The 23,679-nt window shown below is 40.8% G+C and overlaps 1 protein-coding gene across 9 annotated transcripts in view; it reads right to left on the bottom strand.

Moving 5' to 3' along the window:
• The window catches only part of ELF1 (E74 like ETS transcription factor 1), a 148,694-nt gene that overhangs the window by 56,225 nt on the left and 68,790 nt on the right, over positions 1-23,679 (bottom strand). For 7 of the 9 annotated variants that reach the window (XM_073345903.2, XM_073345853.2, XM_073345923.2 and 4 more), the window contains one exon: positions 1,277-1,585. In XM_073345903.2, the coding sequence (XP_073202004.1) occupies positions 1,277-1,348 (72 nt within the window). In that variant the 5' untranslated portion in view covers positions 1,349-1,585. Of the gene's footprint in view, positions 1-1,276; positions 1,586-2,140; positions 2,286-3,533; positions 3,554-23,679 lie in introns of those variants that run through there. The other 2 variants (XM_078853184.1, XM_073345913.2) reach the window with 2 other exon arrangements.

The following is a 23,679-nucleotide window of genomic DNA, read 5'->3' as shown; positions in this document are numbered from 1 at the left end:
CAGAGCAAAAACATGTTAGATTAATTTCTTCTCTATGAATTTGGAATGAAGCATCCTTTACTTTCTCAGCATTCTCCTCTCCCATTGGCTGGGAAAGTGAGAACAACAATATATAATGCTAATAAATAAGGCTTGCTTTCCACTAAGTTTATGGAATTCCAATATTTGAATCCCTGGGCTGTCATGAACTCTGAAAAAATACAGGGAAGGAAGTTACATTGCCAGAACTTCCACCCAAAATTGAGTAAGCAATTCACATTCAGTTTCATTGGAAGCATGTGATAGTAAGTGACAGCAGATGTTAGCCAATCACAGCCCTTTAGGTAGGTCATGTTAATAAAAAAAAAAAAAAGCCAGAAGCATGATTACAAAACCAGAAGTATTGTAGAAGGAGAAGGGATAGGTAGGTGCTTTTCACACAAAAATTTTAAAAGATATTATGACCTGGACAGACAGTTACTGTGTTCAGCAGCATTTTGAAAACTGCCTCCCTGTAATACTGCATTGCTAAATTTCTTACTAACAAATATAAAGCTTACCTTTAACAGGCATTTGAAATCTCTTCAGAGCAGTTGCCCTCATCCCTCCATAAGCATGGATTATTATCATTTGCATTTAAGGAATCCTTCACTATAGTGTCAAGGCACATTTTACATCATTTAGACACAGGGCCTGGCTTAAATAACTAATTGAGAGAATGGTTTAAAGGGGATGGAGGGGTTTTTTTTGGTAATGTGACAGACACTAGCCTAAATAAATTATTGGAGTTTAAATCGCTAGTTGCATTTTTGAGTAGCTGACAAAACCCTTTAATGATACAGTTCAGAAAACAACCCGTCAAGAACATACGGTATCCAAGATAACCTCCTGGTAGTGTTTCTGGCCATCTGTGGAGTAGCAGACTCCCCATATTTATCATCTTACCCAAGTGTATTGGAAGGGTTAAAAAGACTGCTAAATACTAGGGCTTTGGAATTCTGCATCGACCAGTGGGATCTACTGGCACAGATCTGTTAACAATGAAGAAATGGTCTCTTCAATATCACAGAAGTCACAAGGCGATGACCACCGAGCGCTTGAGCTATTTTCTGCTTTGTTCACACACACACACTGCATGAAGCAACAGTGAACTTTCGAAACAGTGCAAACATTTTCTGTGGTAATAATGATCTCAATGCTTAGTTTAAAAAAAAAAAAAGCGACGTTTTTTGATATTTTTAGAATACGTGCATCACTGACAAACTAACATAGCTTCTTTTTTTTTTTTATCTCATACCTGTTGCTCATCCTCCATGACGTTGCTGGCAAATTCAAACACGAGCTCATTCTGTTGTACAACTGCTGCCATAATAAAGCATTCCCAGGTCTCAGTTCCACAAAAGAAAAAAAATGCTCTTAAATGTAAAGGAATGGAGACGGTTTCCAAGATCCAGTCAGGCAGGAAAACAAGATTATGAAATGAATCAAGTGTCTGGGACAATAATTCCTGGACAGCCAATCTTCTTGGGTTCTTCCCTGCTCAAAAATAAACAAACCCGGGGAAACTTTTCCTGAAATGTGTCCTCAGATAGATAACCTTTCACCCCTGAAAAACAAAAATATTACAATGAATAAGCAGTTGCGTTAACTGTACAGCACAGCCATAAAAGTTTGTTCAGAGTGATAAAGAGATCCAAATCTACATCACATAAAGTCAGACACTCCCATATCTTTAGAGATCTTATTTTTACAGATAAGAACATGTTTAATTTAGTGTGCTTCATAAACCGTTCAGTTTGCTTCACCAAGTTGGACATTAATTTCAAAGTGTATCAGATTAAAATAAAAATAAGAGTAGTATACTGAGAAGTAAAAACAAAAAAGATTTAAATACAATAGCTACTGACATTTTATTTTTCACTTGATACACAGCATTCAGCTCCCATACTTGTTAATGAACCCATGTATCTAAGAGAAAATTCAAGGCAAATATACAATCCTAGAGCGATCTAATAAGTTATTGAATACATCAGGTACTATTGTTTTCTCCTCCTCATTTGCTAGTCCAATTTTGAAAAGTTGTTATTTTGCCAGTTAAATGGATGATTCACTGTATCTTGGTTAACTCCTAAAGCATAAACTAGATAAAACAAATACATACTCTTTTTTAATTAATCCTTCTAAAATCCAGAAAGCCCTTGAGTTCTCACACTAAGCAGCCTCTCTTTTTAAAATGTACTGTAAATGTATCCTTATCTCTAGCACAGGCTTGCAAGCTACAGGAAGGAAACTGCACTGACCACGTCATGGCAAATTAGAACATGCAAAGAACTGCACGCTACAATAGCAAAAAAACCCGAAATGCAACTTAGGAATGTAAACAGCTTCACTGGAGGGATGTGCGCTTACAACTCCCACATTCTAATTTATTCAGCAGCAATAAAAGGTAAAGGCAGCTGAAATGGACTCAAAGTGATAAGCTGTATCACACATTTTTTCAAATGGGAAATAAAATGTGATCTTGTTTGTATGACTCATATATTCAGTAAACTGATAAGAAAAAGCTGAGAAACTTTTTTAAAATATCAGCCAATATTTTCAAGAAATAGGTGTCTAAAGCTAGATGCCTAAGTCCACATTTAGGTGATTACATATGGATTTAGGACCTAACTTTAAGCACCTATTTTTGAAAATAGCCCTTGGTTCCCCACATTGCATTAAATTCAGATCTCCTAAGGCAGTTTTCTATCAGGGTACCTGTACCCCTGGGGGTACGCAGAAACCTTCCAAGCGGTATGCCAACTCATCTTATTTGCCTAGTTTTACAACAGGCTCTAGAACCCTGAAGCAGGACAGGGATCCCCCATGTACCGCTGTGATAACAGAGGAAGAGGGATAAAAATTCAACAAACCATGTCAGAGCGGGTGGAGTGGGTATTGCGGGGCGAGACAGGAGCAGGATTAAAAAAATAGTCCTCCCACATGGCAAACAGCATGAATGCCCCAGCTAGTAGCCCCCAATTTCCAGACGCCCAGCTCTGAAGGCAGCGTTGCCACCAGCAGTAGTGCAGAAGTAAGGGTGTCACAGTATGGTATTGCCATTCTTACTTCTGCACTACGGCTGGCAGCAGCACTGCCTTCAGAGCTGGGCAGCCAGAGAGTTTTTAAGTGCGGTGAAACTTGCGGCACACAAGACAAATCAGACTCCTGAAAGGGGTACAGAAGTCTGGAAAGGTTAAGAACCACTGTCCTAAGACACAAGTTATATATTAGTCATATAGCAATCAACTGTGAAATATACAGTTTGAGCCAGCCAGATCCTGTGCTCATTAAAGTCAAAGGCAAAATTTCAAAATGACTTGAAAGGGAACAGGATTTGGTCATTTCTGATTATTAACAACTGTGTTTATATACAAAACTGACTTTGTTAAAGGGAGGGGATACAGATTCTTTGGTTTGTTTTTACAGTGGAATAAGACAGGGAGAATGGAACTGCCCCTCTATTTCCCTAGCATCAAGAAACCTAATTAGGGAGGAGATGACATGTACTATACCTTCAGGAAATCCAACAGCTGGGTCTTCTTTTCTCAGGGGACACACTGTCTTTTGTAGTATTCCCTAATTAATGAATTACAATTACATGCTAAAAAAGGGTTTAGTATAAAGCACTTAATCCTCCTCTTCCAAAATCAGGAAACCCAAGATTGTACAAACATGAGAACCTCCCCAACTTCCAAGTTAAATTCCCCATGAGAATAATCACAGCTCTAAATAAAGGGCATATATTCATCCGAGTTTTCTTAATGGAAGCCACATGCATGAATATATTTTTAAAAATATTTGTTTAATTTTTCAAGCTTAAAACTATTTATTTTGTAAAGCACCTATAGTATTTGTGAGGTTCTCCATGTATCCTCAGAATACACATACAGGTTGCAGCAGTGTAACGACTCTAGGTTGCCTCTCAATGTTTCTAATCTTTAATCTTGAGGGACCACTTCTAACCTCCCTTACCATTTATTTCTTGGCCTCTCTTTTGAGAAAATGGGAGTGCCAGTATGCTCACTAATCTCATTTCACGTGGCCACCTAGCAGCCTGTTTGCTGATATTCAAAATGAAGGATACAAGAGCAAAAGTAAAGTAGTTTAAACTTTCCCCAATAGATAAATTAATACATTTTCATTAAGATGAAATATTTTGTTTGCATTTTCTCTAACCAAGGAACAGCAATACCAATTTCCAAGCATCACAGTCCAAACACTATGAGCCTACAGACTTGAATTTTTCTATCAATGAAAAAAAGTAGATATATTAACAGCAGCCGTTCTAAATTAGGGTAAATGAACAAACTCAGACACATCCTGACCTGTGGAGTGCGTAAGATACTTCAGTACTTTAACAATACTTAGCACTTCTGAAACTTCCTTTCATCCAATGATAAAGCATTCTGCAAACATTTAAAGCTGCACAGTACTGTACGGCAAATAATACTGACTCCATTTTTACAAATTGGGATATGGAAGGGCAGAGTTGTTAAGTAAGTCACTCAAAGTCACAAAGAGAACTGGAGGCAGAGCCTGGCTGGGGCTCATGCAGAAGGGCTGACATCACACGGGAGGCGGGGACAAAGGGGACAGCCAGAGCCCCGTCACCTGGGCTTGGGCACTCCTTCCCCCATCCCCTCACCTGGAGACGGTGGGGCTCTGGCTGTCAGCCCTGGGGTGGCAGCAGCAGCGTAGAAGTAAGGGCAGCAATGGGGCGCTAAGTCTACTGCGAAAAGTGATGACAAATATAGCTTCTCACATTGCCTCCCTTACTTCTGTGCTGCTGCTGGCGTGGCGCTGCTTTCAGAGCTAGGCGCCCGGTCGGCAGTTACTTCTCTCTGCTCTGCCTTCAGAGGTGCATAGTGGTATATATACTGGGGGTGAGAGGGAGCACATAAACGACTACAGACACAAAGAAAGGCGGCCTGATCAAATAAGTTTGAGAACCACTGCACTAGACACATTCCTTAGAAAGCTAGCATAAGAGATTTATTCTTCCGTTGATGATAGAGCATAATTCCCCATAACATGAAGAGCAAAATTACCTGTGACCATTGATGAATAACAAGGTGCTTATAAGTTTCAACTTTTACTTGAGTTTTTACTTGATCATTAAAAATACATTTATCAGAGTTTATCTTTTAGTTTCAAAAATCTTTATTAAATCAAAAATGGTGACCTGTATTTAGGCCTCAGAAAGATTGTGATAAGGCATAAAGAAGAGTGCTCTAAAAAAATGTAAAACATGGATACATCAATATTACACACACATTAAAGAATCATATCCTTTTTTTTACATGGAAGGATCAGGTGTTTGTACCTAGGAAAGGACCTTCTCTACCTACTATGGGCATCTGTCTTCCAGAGCCCCATCATCATCAACATTCTCAAGGACAAACAAAGAAATATATGTTTCTAAAGAGACTGAACATAAATATGCTGCATATTTTTAAAAACAAGAGAAAATGAGTTTTAAAAACAAATTACTTTACTCCTTATATTTTTCATTAGCTATAAACACATTTTTTATGGTAGATATCATACTGTGTAGGCAAACAACATAGACCCGATACCCAAAAGCATATGCTGTAGCAACAAACGATTAAATACATTTGAACTAATGAAATAAAGTAGCTGGGTCAAAATTAAGTTTTGTATTTATTACACCATTTAAAATGTTATACCAGTGTTTCCACTACACAACTTTTTTTAGGGAGTTGAGAGTTTAATCATAAAAGTAAAAAAAAAAATACTGGCAATGAGGGGCGATCAACAGGTTATCTCAAGTGCTTATATACAAATGCACAAAGCCTTGGAAACAAGCAGGGAGAACTGGAGGTCCTGGTGATGTCAAGGAACTATGACGTGATCGGAATAACAGAGACTTGGTGGGATAACTCATATGACTGGAGTACTGTCATGGATGGTTATAAACTGTTCAGGAAGGACAGGCAGGGCAGAAAAGGTGGGGGAGTAGCACTGTATGTAAGGGAGCAGTATGACTGCTCAGAGCTCCGGTACGAAACTGCAGAAAAACCTGAGTGTCTCTGGATTAAGTTTAGAAGTGTGTGCAACAAGAGTGATGTAGTGGTGGGAGTCTGCTATCGACCACCGGACCAGGGGGATGAGGTGGATGAGGCTTTCTTCCGGCAGCTCACGGAAGCTACTAGATCGCATGCCCTGATTCTCATGGGTGACTTTAATTTTCCTGATATCTGCTGGGAGAGCAATACAGCGGTGCATAGACAATCCAGGAAGTTTTTGGAAAGCGTAGGGGACAATTTCCTGGCGCAAGTGCTAGAGGAGCCAACTAGGGGGGGTGCTTTTCTTGACCTGCTGCTCACAAACCGGGTAGAATTAGTGGGGGAAGCAAAAGTGGATGGGAATCTGGGAGGCAGTGACCATGAGTTGGTTGAGTTCAGGATCCTGACGCAGGGAACAAAGGTAAGCAGCAGGATACGGACCCTGGACTTCAGGAAAGCAGACTTCGACTCCCTCAGGGAACGGATGGCCAGGATCCCCTGGGGGACTAACTTGAAGGGGAAAGGAGTCCAGGAGAGCTGGCTGTATTTCAAGGAATCCCTGTTGAGGTTACAGGGACAAACCATCCCGATGAGTCGAAAGAATAGTAAATATGGCAGGCGACCAACTTGGCTTAATGATGAAATCCTAGCGGATCTTAAACATAAAAAAGAAGCTTACAAGAAGTGGAAGGTTGGACATATGACCAGGGAAGAGTATAAAAATATTGCTCGGGCATGTAGGAATGTTATCAGGAGGGCCAAATCGCACCTGGAGCTGCAGCTAGCCAGAGATGTCAAGAGTAACAAGAAGGGTTTCTTCAGGTATGTTGGCAACAAGAAGAAAGCCAAGGAATGTGTGGGCCCCTTACTGAATGAGGGAGGCAACCTAGTGACAGAGGATGTGGAAAAAGCTAATGTACTCAATGCTTTTTTTGCCTCTGTTTTCACTAACAAGGTCAGCTCCCAGACTGCTGCGCGGGGCATCACAAAATGCGGAAGAGATGGCCAGCCCTCTGTGGAGATAGAGGCGGTTAGGGACTATTTAGAAAAGCTGGACGTGCACAAGTCCATGGGGCCGGACGAGTTGCATCCGAGAGTGCTGAAGGAATTGGCGGCTGTCATTGCAGAGCCACTGGCCATTATCTTTGAAAACTCGTGGCGAACCGGGGAAGTCCCAGATGACTGGAAAAAGGCTAATGTAGTGCCAATCTTTAAAAAAGGGAAGAAGGAAGATCCTGGGAACTACAGGCCAGTCAGCCTCACCTCAGTCCCTGGAAAAATCATGGAGCAGGTCCTCAAAGAATCAATCCTGAAGCACTTGCATGAGAGGAAAGTGATCAGGAACAGCCAGCATGGATTCACCAAGGGAAGGTCATGCCTGACTAATCTAATCGCCTTTTATGATGAGATTACTGGTTCTGTGGATGAAGGGAAAGCAGTGGATGTATTGTTTCTTGACTTTAGCAAAGCTTTTGACACGGTCTCCCATAGTATTCTTGTCAGCAAGTTAAGGAAGTATGGGCTGGATGAATGCACTATAAGGTGGGTAGAAAGCTGGCTAAATTGTCGGGCTCAACGGGTAGTGATCAATGGCTCCATGTCTAGTTGGCAGCCGGTATCAAGTGGAGTGCCCCAAGGGTCGGTCCTGGGGCCGGTTTTATTCAATATCTTCATAAATGATCTGGAGGATGGTGTGGATTGCACTCTCAGCAAATTTGCGGATGATACTAAACTGGGAGGAGTGGTAGATACGCTGGAGGGGAGGGATAGGATACAGAAGGACCTAGACCAATTGGAAGATTGGGCCAAAAGGAATCTGATGAGGTTCAATAAGGATAAGTGCAGGGTCCTGCACTTAGGACGGAAGAACCCAATGCACAGCTACAGACTAGGGACCGAATGGCTAGGCAGCAGTTCTGCAGAAAAGGACCTAGGGGTGACAGTGGACGAGAAGCTGGATATGAGTCAGCAGTGTGCCCTTGTTGCCAAGAAGGCCAATGGCATTTTGGGATGTATAAGTAGGGGCATAGCGAGCAGATCGAGGGACGTGATCGTTCCCCTCTATTCGACATTGGTGAGGCCTCATCTGGAGTACTGTGTGCAGTTTTGGGCCCCACACTTCAAGAAGGATGTGGATAAATTGGAGAGAGTCCAGCGAAGGGCAACAAAAATGATTAGGGGTCTGGAACACATGAGTTATGAGGAGAGGCTGAGGGAGCTGGGATTGTTTAGCCTGCAGAAGAGAAGAATGAGGGGGGATTTGATAGCTGCTTTCAACTACCTGAAAGGGGGTTCCAAAGAGGATGGCTCTAGACTGTTCTCAATGGTAGCAGATGACAGAACGAGGAGTAATGGTCTCAAGTTGCAGTGGGGGAGGTTTAGATTGGATATTAGGAAAAACTTTTTCACTAAGAGGGTGGTGAAACACTGGAATGCGTTACCTAGGGAGGTGGTAGAATCTCCTTCCTTAGAGGTTTTTAAGGTCAGGCTTGACAAAGCCCTGGCTGGGATGATTTAACTGGGAATTGGTCCTGCTTCGAGCAGGGGGTTGGACTAGATGACCTTCTGGGGTCCCTTCCAACCCTGATATTCTATGATTCTATGATTCTAAAACTGACCAAGACCAAGACCAATGACCAAGTCATTGCTAAGTGTCTCAGCCTGAACGCGTTTAATAAAGAAACTAAGTTTGAAACAGAATCTGTGCAGTCTCCATCAAGTTGGCATAAGAATAGTAAAAGACAGAAACATCTTTGCAGATGTAGAATTGTGCTTCTATGTCTCAGAAATATTTAAATAGAACTTTTTCCTGCATCAATCCAGAATATGGACCTATATCTATACTTTGGAAAGAAGTTGAAAATAATATTGCTTTTCCTCAAGCCCAACAGAACTCTGCACAAGGGCATTTGGTAAACATGACAGCTGGATTATATAACTAGAATTGTCACAGTCTACGTTGTTATGCATTTGATATGAATTATAGACTTATGGCTGCAACAGTAGTAAAATGTTTATCAAATTATGCCCTGATCCTCCAAAGGGATTAATAGAGGTGGACTCTTACAACTGATCAGAGAACCACTGACATTAGCGGGACATGAAATTACACATATAAGAAACAAGCTTTAATATATGTTTGAAATAGGTTTTTAGATATTACATCTATCAGACTACAATGGTACACAGTTTTATGACAGATTGTTATAAAATGAGAAACAGAATGTAGATATCAAACAAACTGATTTTTTTGTTCATATTAGAGCAGGGGTTCCCAATCTTGGTTCGTGGCTTGTTCAAGGTAAGCCCCTGGCAGGCCATGAGACACTTTTTGTTTACCTGAGCGTCCGCAGGTACGGCTGCTCGCAGCTCCCAGTGGCCGCGGTTCACTGTTCCTGGCCAGTGGGAGCTGCGGGGACTGGTGTCCTGGCTCGCACCGCTTCCCGCAGCTCCCACTGGCCGGGAACAGTGAACCACAGCCACTGGGACCTGTGAGCGGCCGTACCTGCGGACGCTCATGTAAACAAAGCGTCTCGCAGCCCACCAGGGGCAGCCCCGAACCAAGTTTGGGAACCTCTGTACTACAGGAAACAGTCACATAACCAAAACACTATGAGCCTAATCCAAAAACCACTGAAGTCCATGAGACTTCAGTCTGGTCTTCACTACAAAGTTAGGTCAACACAAGGCAGCTTACATCTACTTAACTGTGCGCGAGTCTCACTTAAATTTGGCCTCTGCCGATGTAAGTGCCTCGCTGCGCCAACTTAATAACACAACCTCCCCGAGTGGCGTACAGTCATGGTCGATGTAGTTAGGTCAATGCAGTGGAAGTGTAGACACTGCGTTACCTACATCGACCATTACTGGCCTCCAGCAGCTGTACCACAATACCCTACACTGAGCTCTCTGTTCACCACTGTGACCTCTGCTGCCCAGGGGTCACATAGACTAGAAGTCCTCCTCCCCTTTAAAGCCCTGCAAGTTTTTTAAATTGCTTTTCCTGATTTCCCAGCTTGGTGATCACACCTAGCAGCTCTCCAGTCCATTGTTGAGTGCAACTGCTCAGCTGACCATGCCAACTACACCCTCCAGACGCACTCCTGCCTAGAGTACACAGGAGATATTGGATCTCCAGGGCCTGTGGGGAGAAGATGCTGCATAGGCTCAGCTCTGAACCAGACATAGAAACATGGACATCTCTACAAGCAGATTGCTCAGGCGATGCAGGAGAAGGGCTATGACAGGGACCAGCAGCAGTGCCACATGAAAGCAAAGGAACTGCAGCGGCACAAGAACGCCAAGGAAGCCAACAACTGATCCACAGTCACAGACCTGTGACTTTTACAAAGAGCTGCATGCCATCCTCAGTGGAGACCCTATCACCACCCCCAATAGCATCATGGATAGTACCAAGGAGCTCAAGTCAGACGCCCTTGCCATAATCAGTGAGGAGGAGTATGAGAAACAGGCAATCCAGCTGTGCAACGAGCCAAGATCTGTTTCTGACTCCACCTCAGTCCAGTCAGTACTGCAAGTTGAGCACAGGAGAGCCCAATGCAGGGGCCAGAACCTCCAGTAAGTATGGAGTTTATTTTGAAATTACAGGGATGGCACCCCAAAGCAGAAGGATACGTATGTTGATTTACTCATCTTGACTTGTGCTAGAAGAGGTAGTAGAACAACCAAGAGATATAGAGCTGCTATCTGCTTTTTAGTCTCCTCCAATGTTAGACAGTGGAAGCCACAGGAACCAGTTTACGTATGTATACTGGGATGTCCTGTGCATCCTCCATAGAGATCTCGATGAAACTTTTGAGGAGGTAGTCTGCAATCCTCTGCTGAAAGTTTCTGGGGAGGGCTGCCTTATTTCTCCTGCCACAGTAGAACACTTTCCCATGCCATTCAGCAATAACTTCAGCAGGCTCCACTGCAGTCCACAGGCCAGCAGCATACAGACCCAGGGCAGCATTGGGATGCCAGTACAGGTTGTGCTCTCAATGCCTCTGTTACCCTCAGGAGTGAAATATCAGCTAAAATCACTACTGCTTGTAGAAAACTGTGCCAGTATTCAGTTCCGTTGCCTTCTACAACTCGAAACATGAAACCGAACTACTTCCTCCTCATTTCCTCAGCCCTGGGAGGGCTACACTCACCATAGCTGGTGCTGTGACTGGTGCCATAGTCCATCGATCCCAAGCAAAAAGTAAGAATGTAGTACTTATAACTTGTGTGGAGCAAGGGGAGTGAATTCACTCAGCATCTTAAGTTTCGACTTCCATCGTGAATACACCGATAATGGTACTTCTCTGTGTTATATCTGCATCTGCTGCCATTGTGGCCTACAGGGTCTCCCCCTCTACACATGTGGAATGCCTGAGCCAAATACAGAGGAGAAAGAAGAGGACTCAGGATAACATGTTCCACGAGATTCTGCAAACCAGTGCTCCATCAGAGAATGAGCACAGGGCCTAGAGGATCACCACTGTAGACACTGGAGAAAGACAGAGTGGAGAGGAGAAAGGTGCAGGAAAAAGAGAGTGACATACTGTAGAAGATGTTTGCACTTCTCAGGCAGCAAACCCCTTGATGCAGACTCTGGTGGACATGTAGGTTCAACAATCCCATGCTCATCTCCCTCTAGAGCCCATTGAGAACTCAATATCAGGACCTCCCTATAGCCACCCCTGCACTCCCCTAACATTTCAAGTAGCATCAGGTGTCAGTGTACTGCCCTTACCACTCCACCCCAGGGGACATTAAAGACAAGTACAGCTTCACATACACTGGCCTGTAAAGTCACGGTTCGTATATGCGTAACCTGAAATGAACATGATTGTTCTTTCTCCTTCATAAGTTCTGTTCGCTTAATTTATTACATTTGATTAAGTTTTACATGTTTTTTATAAATTGCCTGGTTCATGTCACAGAACAAAATTCTATTTTTTGGAACATAATTCATCTTTATTAGTCCACAACATATGCTGGCTGGTGCTGAGCAGTTCTGAAAGCAAACAATTAATGGAGAGCTGTGCAGGCTCTATGCTTCTGTCAGAGATGGTGGACAGTGAGGGGGGCCACGTGGGTTTGTGGGATTTTGAAAAGAAGACATGAACATTATGGGATGCAGATGAAATTATGAGATGGAAGACACTGCATTGTGGGAAGTTGACCCCATGCTCCCAGTCACCCCTGTGCAACTTGCATCAGCCCTATCTGACATTGCAAAGTCTTCCCAAGAGACACTCGGATGGATAGTGGTGAATTGCACAGTGGGATACCTACCCACGGTGCATTGCACTCTGCATCAATACAAGCACTCCTGGTGAGTATGCACACTGCCGACACAAGGAGCCAAGTATACACACGCACAAGTAATGAATTAACCATGGCAGTTGAATGTCAGTGTAGCTTAGGTTGACATAAGTTTGCAGTGTGGACATGGCTTTTGTTTTTATTTCAATGGTCTTTTGGCCTCTTTTGCTGTTATAAACATTGAGCGCTTCGTGAACCATCATGGAAAAATGTTTCACTATTGCTTCTTTTGTGATACTGGGTGGAAAACAGATGGTTCCTAAAGCTCAAGGATGTATATGAATCAGTTACAACCGTAACAAAACATGAAATTTGTATTAACACACACAGCAATTCCCACTTTATAAGACCAACCACATGCAATTAGTCCCAAGAAAAGGGAGAAAAACATGATGTAAATAAACTTATTTCTAACTCTCAAAACTACAGGCTAACTTACCAGGGTAGCAAGTAAAAACAGAACTTTATATACAGTAAACTAATGAAAAATGAATAACCACTTACTAATTCTTATCTAAAATTGAACAATACATGAATAAACACTTTCTCAGTCCCCCTGGAAATCCTCTTCTACTTCTTCTGCTATGTCTCAATAACCCTGAAACTCCTTGATGAGCCTTCCAGAAGATTTGCTTAGCCAATTTACACCCTAGAAATATATTTTCACTGGTGACCCTGCAGGAAGACCTGAGCAACCTGGGACTCCACACCTTTGCTAGAGTCCTACTAGGCCCTCCAACTTCCTCCACATGAAATCCCACCCCACTGACTGGCAGCATAACCTCTCTGCTTATAAAAATTTGGTCAGTTCAGTAAAGCTCGTAAGAGATCCCTTCAGAACTGGCACTCCTGGTTTCTATGGAGATGCTGCACCGTTGCCATACAGTGCTCTCCTGCACAGGGCTAAAGCTCCAAATGTCAATTACATATACTAACAAGTTCATGATTATTATCTTATATAGCCCTTATGGCTTTGTCATTCAAGTACTGATGCAAAACATCAACTTGCTACCAACAATAGGAAGCAGAGAGTGCATCAATGCTGCTCACAGCGGTAGTTATCACCCATCAAATTGAGCAAAACCAAAACTTAAGAAAATAACTACCCTTAACACTGTGCTCTGAGGGCTATTAAAAGACACTGTCAAAACACCCAGGGCAAAATGTGCCAAAGGCATGGGCCATCTTCTTAGAAAGCTCTGCCACCAGTCTTGGGGAATTCAATTCTTGGGACTAACAGCAAGAGCAGCCCAGTTGAAACTTGTGGTAAAATACAAGACGAGAGAGGACATCTCTCTCAGGCTGCTGGTTCCCATCCCAGGCAGGGCTTTACAGAGCATCACAAACACCATGAAATGACCCTAGAAAAATATAGCCATCTAGGCCCAATCTAGCAAAACATTTAAATATGTGCTTAACGTTAAAACACATAAGTAATCCCATTGATTTCAATGGGAATACTTGTGTTTAAAGTTAAGCACATGCATAATTTTTCTGGTGTGGAACTGAGCTCAGGTGTTATGTTCTAAAAATGGCTCAACCCACTTAGAACAGGGACAGCTGCATTATGTATTACCTAAAGTTTCCAAGTGGTTTTCAAATGTAGTCTTAAATAGAGCACATTATTTTGATCTAGTCTGGAGATAACAAAATTGTCAAAAGACAATAGAAACAAAAGGCTTTCACCTCTTGACCGCCTTTATCCTCTCCTTGGAGTGAGAAGGGGGAAAAGACGCTATTGGGCATTGTTACCTGGGAATTTAGGAAACAAGAGGCCACAAACCATCCTGGCTGAAGTCAGGCAAACACACAGATGGTAATGACACCACTCTCCAGGCCTTTTCAATGTTTTCTTCTGCCAATAGGCATCACTTCTGTCTTACCAGGACTGAGCCAGATCCAGTTCACTGCATTCAGAACCATATCTCAAACAGAAAAAGTAGTGGGAATGTAATAGCTGAGTGTGATGAAAAGGAAACACAGAGTTGAGAGACAAAGCAACCCAAAATGCTTTATGATCTCTCCAAGTGTGTTTAGGCACTGTCCATCCTGTTAGCACCTGCTCCATGTGGAAGACTATAGAAACTCACATGCAAGAAGAACAAGCAAATGCCCTCAACTATTTTCAGTGTTTAGCAGTGAGGAAAAGGGGAACCAACTTGAGACACTGTGCTCACCCTCACAAGATTTCTGAGTTACTTCATGATAAATAGTGACAATAGCAGCAGATCTGACAGCTGTAACCTGAGTAGCCTTTTCTTTGTTCATAACTAAAGAAGCTTAAACACCACTAACATCAATCGTATCTGTTCCACAGCCTGGTTTGAAACCAGGCTGCATTGCCAGGGACTATAGGCTCACTTTAGTGCAGAAAGGAGGACAGAAATCAGTCAGGTTATTCTGTTTTATCAAAAAAATAACATTTTTATTTAAAACTTGATAAAAAAATTGACTGAATCTCTTGGCATAACATTCGGCTAACAACTACATACTCTAAACTGGATTCCAGGCAGCATGGACACAGGTCATAAAAAGTTCCTGGTGGCACCAGGTAATCAAACCTTCCATTAATAGCAGTCTTTGTTAATCTGAATATTTAATATTAGGCAGGATTCCCTTCCAGAGTATTAAAAATAAGGAATTAAACCTTGTTTATGCTATAACCTTTTTCTGACTTTAATTCCTTCACTCCCTTTTGCTGCAATCTGTTGAAAAGGCTGAGGGGTGGCGGGTAAAGGGGTTGAGGTAACCTCAAAACAACACAGAAGTGTTGGTTTACAAGATAAATGGTTATCTGACTTTGCAAAATACTTTCATAGAGTTGTTCAGATGGCAATTATGGGCCAGATGACCTAGTCTGAAATTTGTGAATTAAAAGTATGAAACAGAAGGGGCAAATTTTCAAAGTCCCATGACTTAGGAACATACATTCCCAAGCCACTTTTGAAAATGGGACTTGAGCTCCTAAGTCCTTGTCTATCCATGAAATTTGTACCACTTTAATGAAACCAATATAGTTAAAGCCGCACACACACACACGTACACATTTATGCCAATATAAAAGTGCTTATTCCATATGGGGCAGGGAATAAGTGATACCAGTAAAATTATTTAATTAACAAATAAACAAAATCACACTGCTCACCAGCATAATTATAACGGTACCAATTCTGTGTGTGATTCAGGCCTTAGGCACTTTTGAAAATTTACCCCACAACTAAGCTGTCTCCACTGGTTTTCCTGACCTCTCCATACGATTCTCTGTTTCAGGGGTCACTGACAAGTACTCAGTCCCTCTCAGACTATCTCTGGATTTATCCTGGTCTCTCCTCTCATCCTCATAACCACTGAATCTTCATCATTCTTAGACTATACAAAGAAAAGGAGTACTTGTGATACCTTAGAGACTAACAAATTTATTTCTTTTTGCAGATACAGACTAACACGGCTGCTACTCTGAAACCGTTCTTAGACTATGCTTCACCGGAGCTTGCCTCCATTTTATTATATATATATGGTACACAGAAGGAAAATAAGATCCTCCTATTTACCCCTTCTTATAATACAAGAACAGACAGATACAGAATTGAATTGAAAATCAGCAAATTTAAAACTGACCAAAAAAAATTAAAAATTCAGCCTATAAGGAACTGGAGGAACTCATTGGCACAGACACAGTAGAGGCCAAGAGCTTAGGAAAGTTAGTGACATGGACATGGGTAACTGGAGCTTAAGAATAGCCATACTGGGTCAGACCAAAGGTCCATCTAGCCCAACATCCTGTCTTCCGACAGTGGCCAATGCCAGGAAATGAACAGAACAGGGCGGTCATCACAAATTATCCATCTCCCGTTGTCCAGTCCCAGCATCTGGCAGCCAAAGGCTTAGGGACACCCATGGGGTTGCATCCTTGACCAACTTGGCTAATAGCTATTGATGGACCTATTCCATTAACTTACCTAATTGTTTTTTGAACCAAGTTATAGTTTTGGCCTTCACAACATTCCCTGGCAAGGAGTTCCACAGGTTGACTATGCGTTATGTGAAGAAGTACTTCCTTTTGTTTATTTTAAACATGCTGCCTATTAATTTCATTGGGCGACCCTGGTCCAAAGTTACAGTAGATATGATTTTAAAAAGAAAACAAGTTTGGAGTAGATATAAACCATCATGCTTCACAGCACAAGCCAAACTCTCATAGATGTGAATTTCAAACAAGCGTCTCAGACAGGCAGGATTTCCTGCCCCCCCCACCCCCCCAATAATTGCCCACTTTGGGACTCTTGCATTTTCCTCTGAAACAGTTGGTGCTGCCTACTGCCAAGGTAGGACAGATGGAATCTGATCTGGAATGGCAATTTTTCCAATTACATGAGATAAAATGCCTATTACAGTTCATCAAGCCACAAGATTTTGCGTTCAAATCCTTCGCCTAAGCAAGTCTTTAAAGAGAGGAAAATAGAGACCACTGAATTATTCCCTCCTCTAGAATATCCAATGTACCTTATCTTTTATATTGTAAACTTTTGAGACAGGGACTATCTTTGTGTATTGTACTATAGTGAGTAAAATGTTGAGCATACTGTCAGCATAACACAAATAAAGGAAGTACATTTGCAAGAGTTCTTAATATTAAGATTTAATTGCCTTTTAAAATCTGGCTAAACAAAATCTAGTGACAAGGATTGATTTATTGAATGTAAATTGTTAAAATCCCAGAACTAGTTTAAGAATTCATGTAAACCAAATGCTTTAATTTTTTGGAATACAAAAGGAGTAAATACATTCTCATTTGTTTAATACAGTAAAGGCACTTGCAAATAGTTTTGGTGTCTAATGGCCCATTTTAATTAGGAAGATTAAATACTGATATGCTGTTAAGAAATCAGGTCCTCATGCTGCAAGAAGCAACATGCAGGCAGATGCTTGGAGCCATGTCAAATCACACTGCCTTCAATGGGAAGGAGTATGCCAGTGGGGTTTGAAGAACTGGAGCCTGAGATAACTAACTCATTGGTAAAAAGTATCATCTGATAAATAGAGTTCAGGGGAAATCTTGTTTACTAAAATAACAAGATACATAAAACTGCGATCCTTTCTGAATAGAGGGTTATATTTTAAACTTAAAAGGGAGTAAATCGTAGATCAGAATCAAGAGTTGGGATAGGACAGTGTTAGTTATTCTGGTCAGGTGAAAAACTTCACAAGTTACTGGTAGCCAGCCTCCACCAAATTCTGGTAAAACTGCCAACTGCCCCATAAAATTACCAGGCACACAAACTCGTAACGCAAATTTTTACCACCTGTAGGCAGCTATAGAAATCTACCTCCAGTGGTCAAATCAAAAGTTTCTCATTCAGGGCAATCTTTGTTGCTCAGGCCTAGGTAATTCTAGAACAGCCACAGCTTAACAGAAGGGGAAATATTTATTTAAAACTGGAACTAAGCCTAGGTGCCATACTTCCAAGCTCATCCATTCTATGTATGAAGAAAGACAGGCCCGTAAAAAACATCAACTTATTTGATTGTTTTGCATCTTAATGGCCTTTGCTTCCTGCTATCTCAATTTTCCCCCCCCCCTTATTGTTTTGCTGATGCATTCTAACCGATTACAAAGAGCATGCTGTTGAACAAAATAAAATATTCTTCGGAGTTAAGCATTTTATTCTGCAATGTATATTCACATTAATATTATGTATGCAGATTCACTGTAAATATAGTGTCATGCATTCAAGCTTTTGGTTTCACTTACGTACACCAGTTAAAAAAAATAGGTACAAACTATTCTGAGCAAAAGTTGTGTAGTTTCAACATTAACAAAACCCTTCCCTCTTTGCCCCCCTCGTCCCCCACTCCCCACCATTCTATTCACATCTTGATATTTTGTAGGCCTCTGGCATACTTTCATCCACCATGGAGTTCCCAAAGAGACCTCTGAAGGTCTCAGAAATGAGACCTTGCCTTCGGTAAATGATCTTACCTTTATTGAGACCCTAAGGGATTGATACGATAATAATGTAATCTATGGAATATTCCTCTTGTTTGCCTCTCATTTGCTGTCATCTGTGAGCAATATGAATAGTCTCAACCTTACTCTGGAACAGACTGCTATTACTCAGCTAGACCTGAAATTCCAGTTCTTTTACATTGCTATCTACTTTCCTTCATTACTTTGCCAGTTCTACCCCGGTATCAGATTACACAGAGCCAATATTTATAGCACCTTGCAAAACAGTCATACATATCACATACCTACATCTGCCTATACCTGTTGCCCTCATATTTAACCCTTTTTAGCACTAAAGCAAACTGTTATATGCTCAAATTTGTTATTTAAAAAAAACTGGCCTCAGGAGATATTTTTTCTCTTGCCTGTCAGCTGAAAGAGTGTGCCCAAATACCTCCAAAAAGTGATACGGACAATTGTTAACATAACTTCAAATAATTTTATAATCCTGTCATTTAATTTTATGAACCTCCCCTGTATGGCAATGTATGTCACAGACAAAGATGCTGAAATGCCCATAACAGTGAATTTATTCAGACTGTAAGAAGCAACAAGGCTTACTGTACAGCAAAACAAGGATTATTTTATACAAACACCTTTACCCTGCTATTTTTTATTTTTAGCATCTCAGAAAATAACCTTCATAGAAACTTAAAATACAGCATTTGGAATTTAAGATGATCAGCTCTACAGTTTAAATATGCAACCCCACGTCTTCCCTCTGACTCCACTGCTGCCAAGTTAGAGAAGGAGCTAGCCAAATCTTTTTAAACACGTGACTGGCACGGTTATTACAGATGGAATTTCTGACCCACAACTGTTTCAAGGCTGTTCCTCTGCCTTGAACATATGGGACTGCCTTAGGCTTGTCTCTTGCTTGCCTGCTTGTGATAATTCTTATCCCACCTTTCCTTTCTGGAGAGGACTCCATTAATTCTGTTTCATCCAGAGTCTGTCTTACATATTTACTTCCATTAAATATGAAGTGACATGTTAAAAACAAACCAATAAACAAAAAATATAAAACCAGGTAATTTCTCATTCAGACACCATGATGTGGCCTAGGCATTATACATGCCACACATGTGAAACTTCAACTGCGACTCTGCGCTTTTTGGCCAAGGCAAGGCAGTTTGTGCATTCCTATATTAGAGGTCCCATGTTATATGTCTATGATGTGCCTCAGAAATGAAAGAATGTGAAAGATATGTATAAATACATTAATTCTTATGAATCAGATCTGTACAGTGTGCTTCTAGCTTCAGTGAATGGATTAACTTCAGTGAAATGGACAATATACGATAAATATGACCCTGCTGTTTACATGTAGCTGTGTTGGTCCCAGGATACTAGATAGAGTAGGCGAAGTAATACCTTTTACATCACCCACCTTGACCCCTGCCATTTATCATCATTCAACTGGGCCAACTCAAACAGCACAAATGAAATGCACAGGGGGAAAGTTCTATTCATTTGTTTCTTTAAGCTGAGTTCACTAATGCAACCCTTCAGACAAGAATCACAGACCAATCAAATTGCTTTTCTTTTAGAAAGTATTTGCTGTTTTTGCTTTAAGAAGTATCACAAGTTTAACCATGAAAAAGGACAGCTTCAACACCTATCAGTGTCCATATTAAGTGGCTTTGGCTTAACAGGCATTTGATTCTGCCATGAGCTGAGCACTCTGGCCCTGATCCAGCAAAGCACCTAAACATGTGTTTAACTTTAAATTAACACTGTAGTTAACAATGAGAGACAGCTGATTTTTTCCTTGAACATATTAAACAGGGCTGTCCAGTAATTTGGTGGGAATAATACATGTTTCCTCTTCTAATCTATTACTTAGCTAAAACTCCTGTCTTTTCACAGATGTATCTGAAGCTTTATTCATTTAATCTTATTTGTGCTAACAAGTCCCACTTAAGTTTTTTCATATAGGTTGTGACTGAAGTACTCAATATTCTTGCATGTACATTGGTCCTCTTATTTTACCACTGGAATTCAAAACTGGAAGCTCCTCAAAATAAGCAGGAAAGGATTTGCCTTCCCTGTTTTGAAACAAATATAGTAGGATCTCTATTTGCTGCTCTTGTAAACAAGGTTCTTAACATGCTTATGTGCCTCAGTTTTGCCTAACTATTTTCAGATATCATGAGTCTCCATTGGAATTAAATATTTGGGGTCACATTCTTTTGAAAGATTTTTGAAAGGTGACCTATGTAGATGAGTGGACTATGCTAGATATATTGTACTGTGGAATCCAAATATTTTTTAGGGTTTTAAAGATCCAGCATCATACCATTCCTGCAAGGGTTTATAATGAGGGCAGGCCAGGAAGAGACATGAAAGGCTGAACCAGCAATCTCTTTCGAAAAGATGATCAAACAACATACCATATGAAATTCACCAGGATTATACAGAAAACATTTATACTGCTTCAAAATAACAATGGGATAAGCTCATTAACTTTCATGAGTAGAAATACTTGAACTACAAAAGCCTGTAGAAACAAGAATGAAAGGTAATATAGGGAGAGGCGCAGAGTACTGAACAGTACCAGCAACAATATAGGTTGATACGAAACATTGGTAGATAAGGAAGGGAGTGGGAGATTTCAGTCTAACTTCATGAATGTCCTCCTTTTGGGAAAATATTTAGCAATGACTTCTGAAGACATTCATTAACTTTAATTTAGTGTAAAATAAAGATGTTTAATGATGCATATTTTAAACAAAATACATAGAACTCCTTCTTTTATTACCTAAAACAGAAATACTAGTTTCTTTGAAATTATAGGTATTTCAGAGGACATAAAGAAAATGTAAAACAGTAGAAAAAAAGTAAAACAGAAGAGAATGAATCAGTCATCTTTTTGCTCTAAGGTGGTGTTTACTGTCCGTCCCCCACCCCCACCCAGTGTGTAAAGTGATCTGAAAAAAGTGGGGTGCCTATCATAATCTGGGAGCAGCAGCTTTGAGTACTCTCCTCAGCTACCCAGATCAATTTTTTATTTTTTTGCCAGGTCCGCGATAGTTGCGACAACCTCGCCTCCCCCGCACGCGTCTGCCCCCTATACACACCCTTTAATCATTGTTCCCACCCCACCTGCTTTTTTAATACAAAGAAATTTGAAATGGCTGTGTTCATTTTTGTTTTTTGGGATAATCTTATTCCTTGTTGTCACTCAGGCCCCAAGCACATGAAGTGTTTTCCTATTTCAGGTTGCTTTCCTGAATCAGGGCCTAAATTCATAACTTTGTAAGTTTATAAACCGAGTTTTATTACTGGTTCCAAGACCTGGTTATTAGACCACAAAGCTTATCATCTTTCTTGAATTAGCGATGGTTACATTATTTGAAAGATTTCAGAGTAACAGCCGTGTTAGTCTGTATTCGCAAAAAGAAAAGGAGTACTTGTGGCACCTTAGAGACTAACCAATTTATTTGAGCATGAGCTTTCGTGAGCTACAGCTCACTTCATCGGATGCATGCCGTGGAAACTGCAGCAGACTTTATTTATACACAGAGAATATGAAAAAATACCTCCTCCCACCCCACTGTCCTGCTGGTAATAGCTTATCTAAAGTGAGCATCAGGTGGGCCATTTACAGCACAAATCCAGGTTTTCTCACCCTCCCACAATTATTTTTTATGAAAATGATATAGCAGGAAAGTTGGACTTGACAGGTGGCTATATCTGTACATTTCAGTTATAATTTTGTGTAAAATTATTCTGAACTTTTATGTATCTTCTGCATGGATAACTTGTACTTGTGTTCCTCCTCATTCAGGGAGAGGGTAAGGAATAAGAAAATAGATCAGACTTGCTCAGGTAGATGTGGATTAGGTTAACAATCCGTCCTTGGGTGTTGGGGGAAGAAAGCAGATTCACTCACCAAACAGGTTTGTTCTTAATTGAGGGAATGTTTCTCAAATGTTAATTGGAACCTGAACTTGAAACTGGAAACTGAACTTAGAAAACAATAAAAAAAGACAGGTGTAGTCCTGGTTAAGAAAGGTAAGCACCACACATCCAGAGAGACTTTATAAATAAATGGGTCTTGCTACAACTTGCAGGTAGTACAGAGATTGCTTTCTAGCAGGACAGCCAAACTTTACCAAACTGAGGGATGGCAGAGAAAGAACTTTGTAGATAAGCTATTCTACTAATCCTGTCTATTTTAGGCAATTATAATGCTCCTGTCACCATAGTATCTAGGACAGGGGTTCCCAAACTTGGTTCGCCGCTTCCCACATCTCCCATTGGCCAGAAACCGGCGAACCATGGCCAATGGGAGCTGCGAGCAGCCGTACTTGCGGATGCTCAGATAAACAAAGTGTCTCACAGCCCGCCAGGGGCTTACCCTGAACAAGCTGCGAACCAAGTTTGGGAACCCCTGATCTAGAAACAGATACAGAAGAGTCTTATTAAAACTGTCTGTAAAGAACCTTGCTCTTTATCATTCCTATGTTCAGACTCTAGGGCTGTAAATGTAAATAAATTTAAATTGGTATTCTATTATTGTTTACCAGTGTGATTAAAACTGTGATTAATTGCAACTTCTTTTAATCTTGTGATTAATTGCGATTTTTTAAAAATCTTTTGACCACCCTATCAGACACTATTTTTCCATCTTCTTCTTCCCTTTTCTTTCTTTTTTCTTTCAAATCAACCTGCTTTTTAATTAACATGAACTGAATTTGAATTTAGGTCTTGTTTAGACTAGGATTTGGAAGTTGTTAGCTATTATTTGTTGAACCTGACAAGATTAAACATGTGGAAGGTACACTACTTTGTCTATACTGGGCTTTGTCTACACTATTAATGTTTGCTAACCGTGTCCAAATCCTGGCCTAGACAAGATCGTAGGACACTTTAATTGGAGTAAAACATTCTCAGGAATCCCTAAGTGAAAGAGATACATTTTTGGTTAAAAGAAACCATATGCTTCTCCTTTGAATAGTCAGGTTCACTGTTCCCACTATAGGTGTTTTTCCCTCTGCTGTGCAGATTTAAACTTTAAGTAAAATTTTCAAAAGTGACTTAGGCAGCTAAGGCCTGTCTTAAAAGTCATGTCACTTTAACTATGCCAGCATAGCGAAAGAGGCAACACCCCCTCGTCTCTCAATACAGTTATGCAGGTATAGATTATTTCATTTTGGTGAAACAAAATAAGGCTGCACGGTATAAAGCACCTTATATCAGTATACCTGAATCTACACTATGGCTTTAACCAGCATAGCTATGTTGGTCAAGGGTGCAATTTTAAATCAACATAGTTATTCTATTAAAATTTTTTAAGCGTAAAAC

The sequence above is a fragment of the Lepidochelys kempii genome, chromosome 1 (assembly GCF_965140285.1).
Source record: "Lepidochelys kempii isolate rLepKem1 chromosome 1, rLepKem1.hap1, whole genome shotgun sequence".
In the NCBI taxonomy this organism is placed as follows: Eukaryota; Metazoa; Chordata; order Testudines; family Cheloniidae; genus Lepidochelys; species Lepidochelys kempii.
The sequence above is the reverse complement of the archived record's forward strand: the minus strand, read 5'-3'. Positions and strand labels throughout refer to the sequence as shown.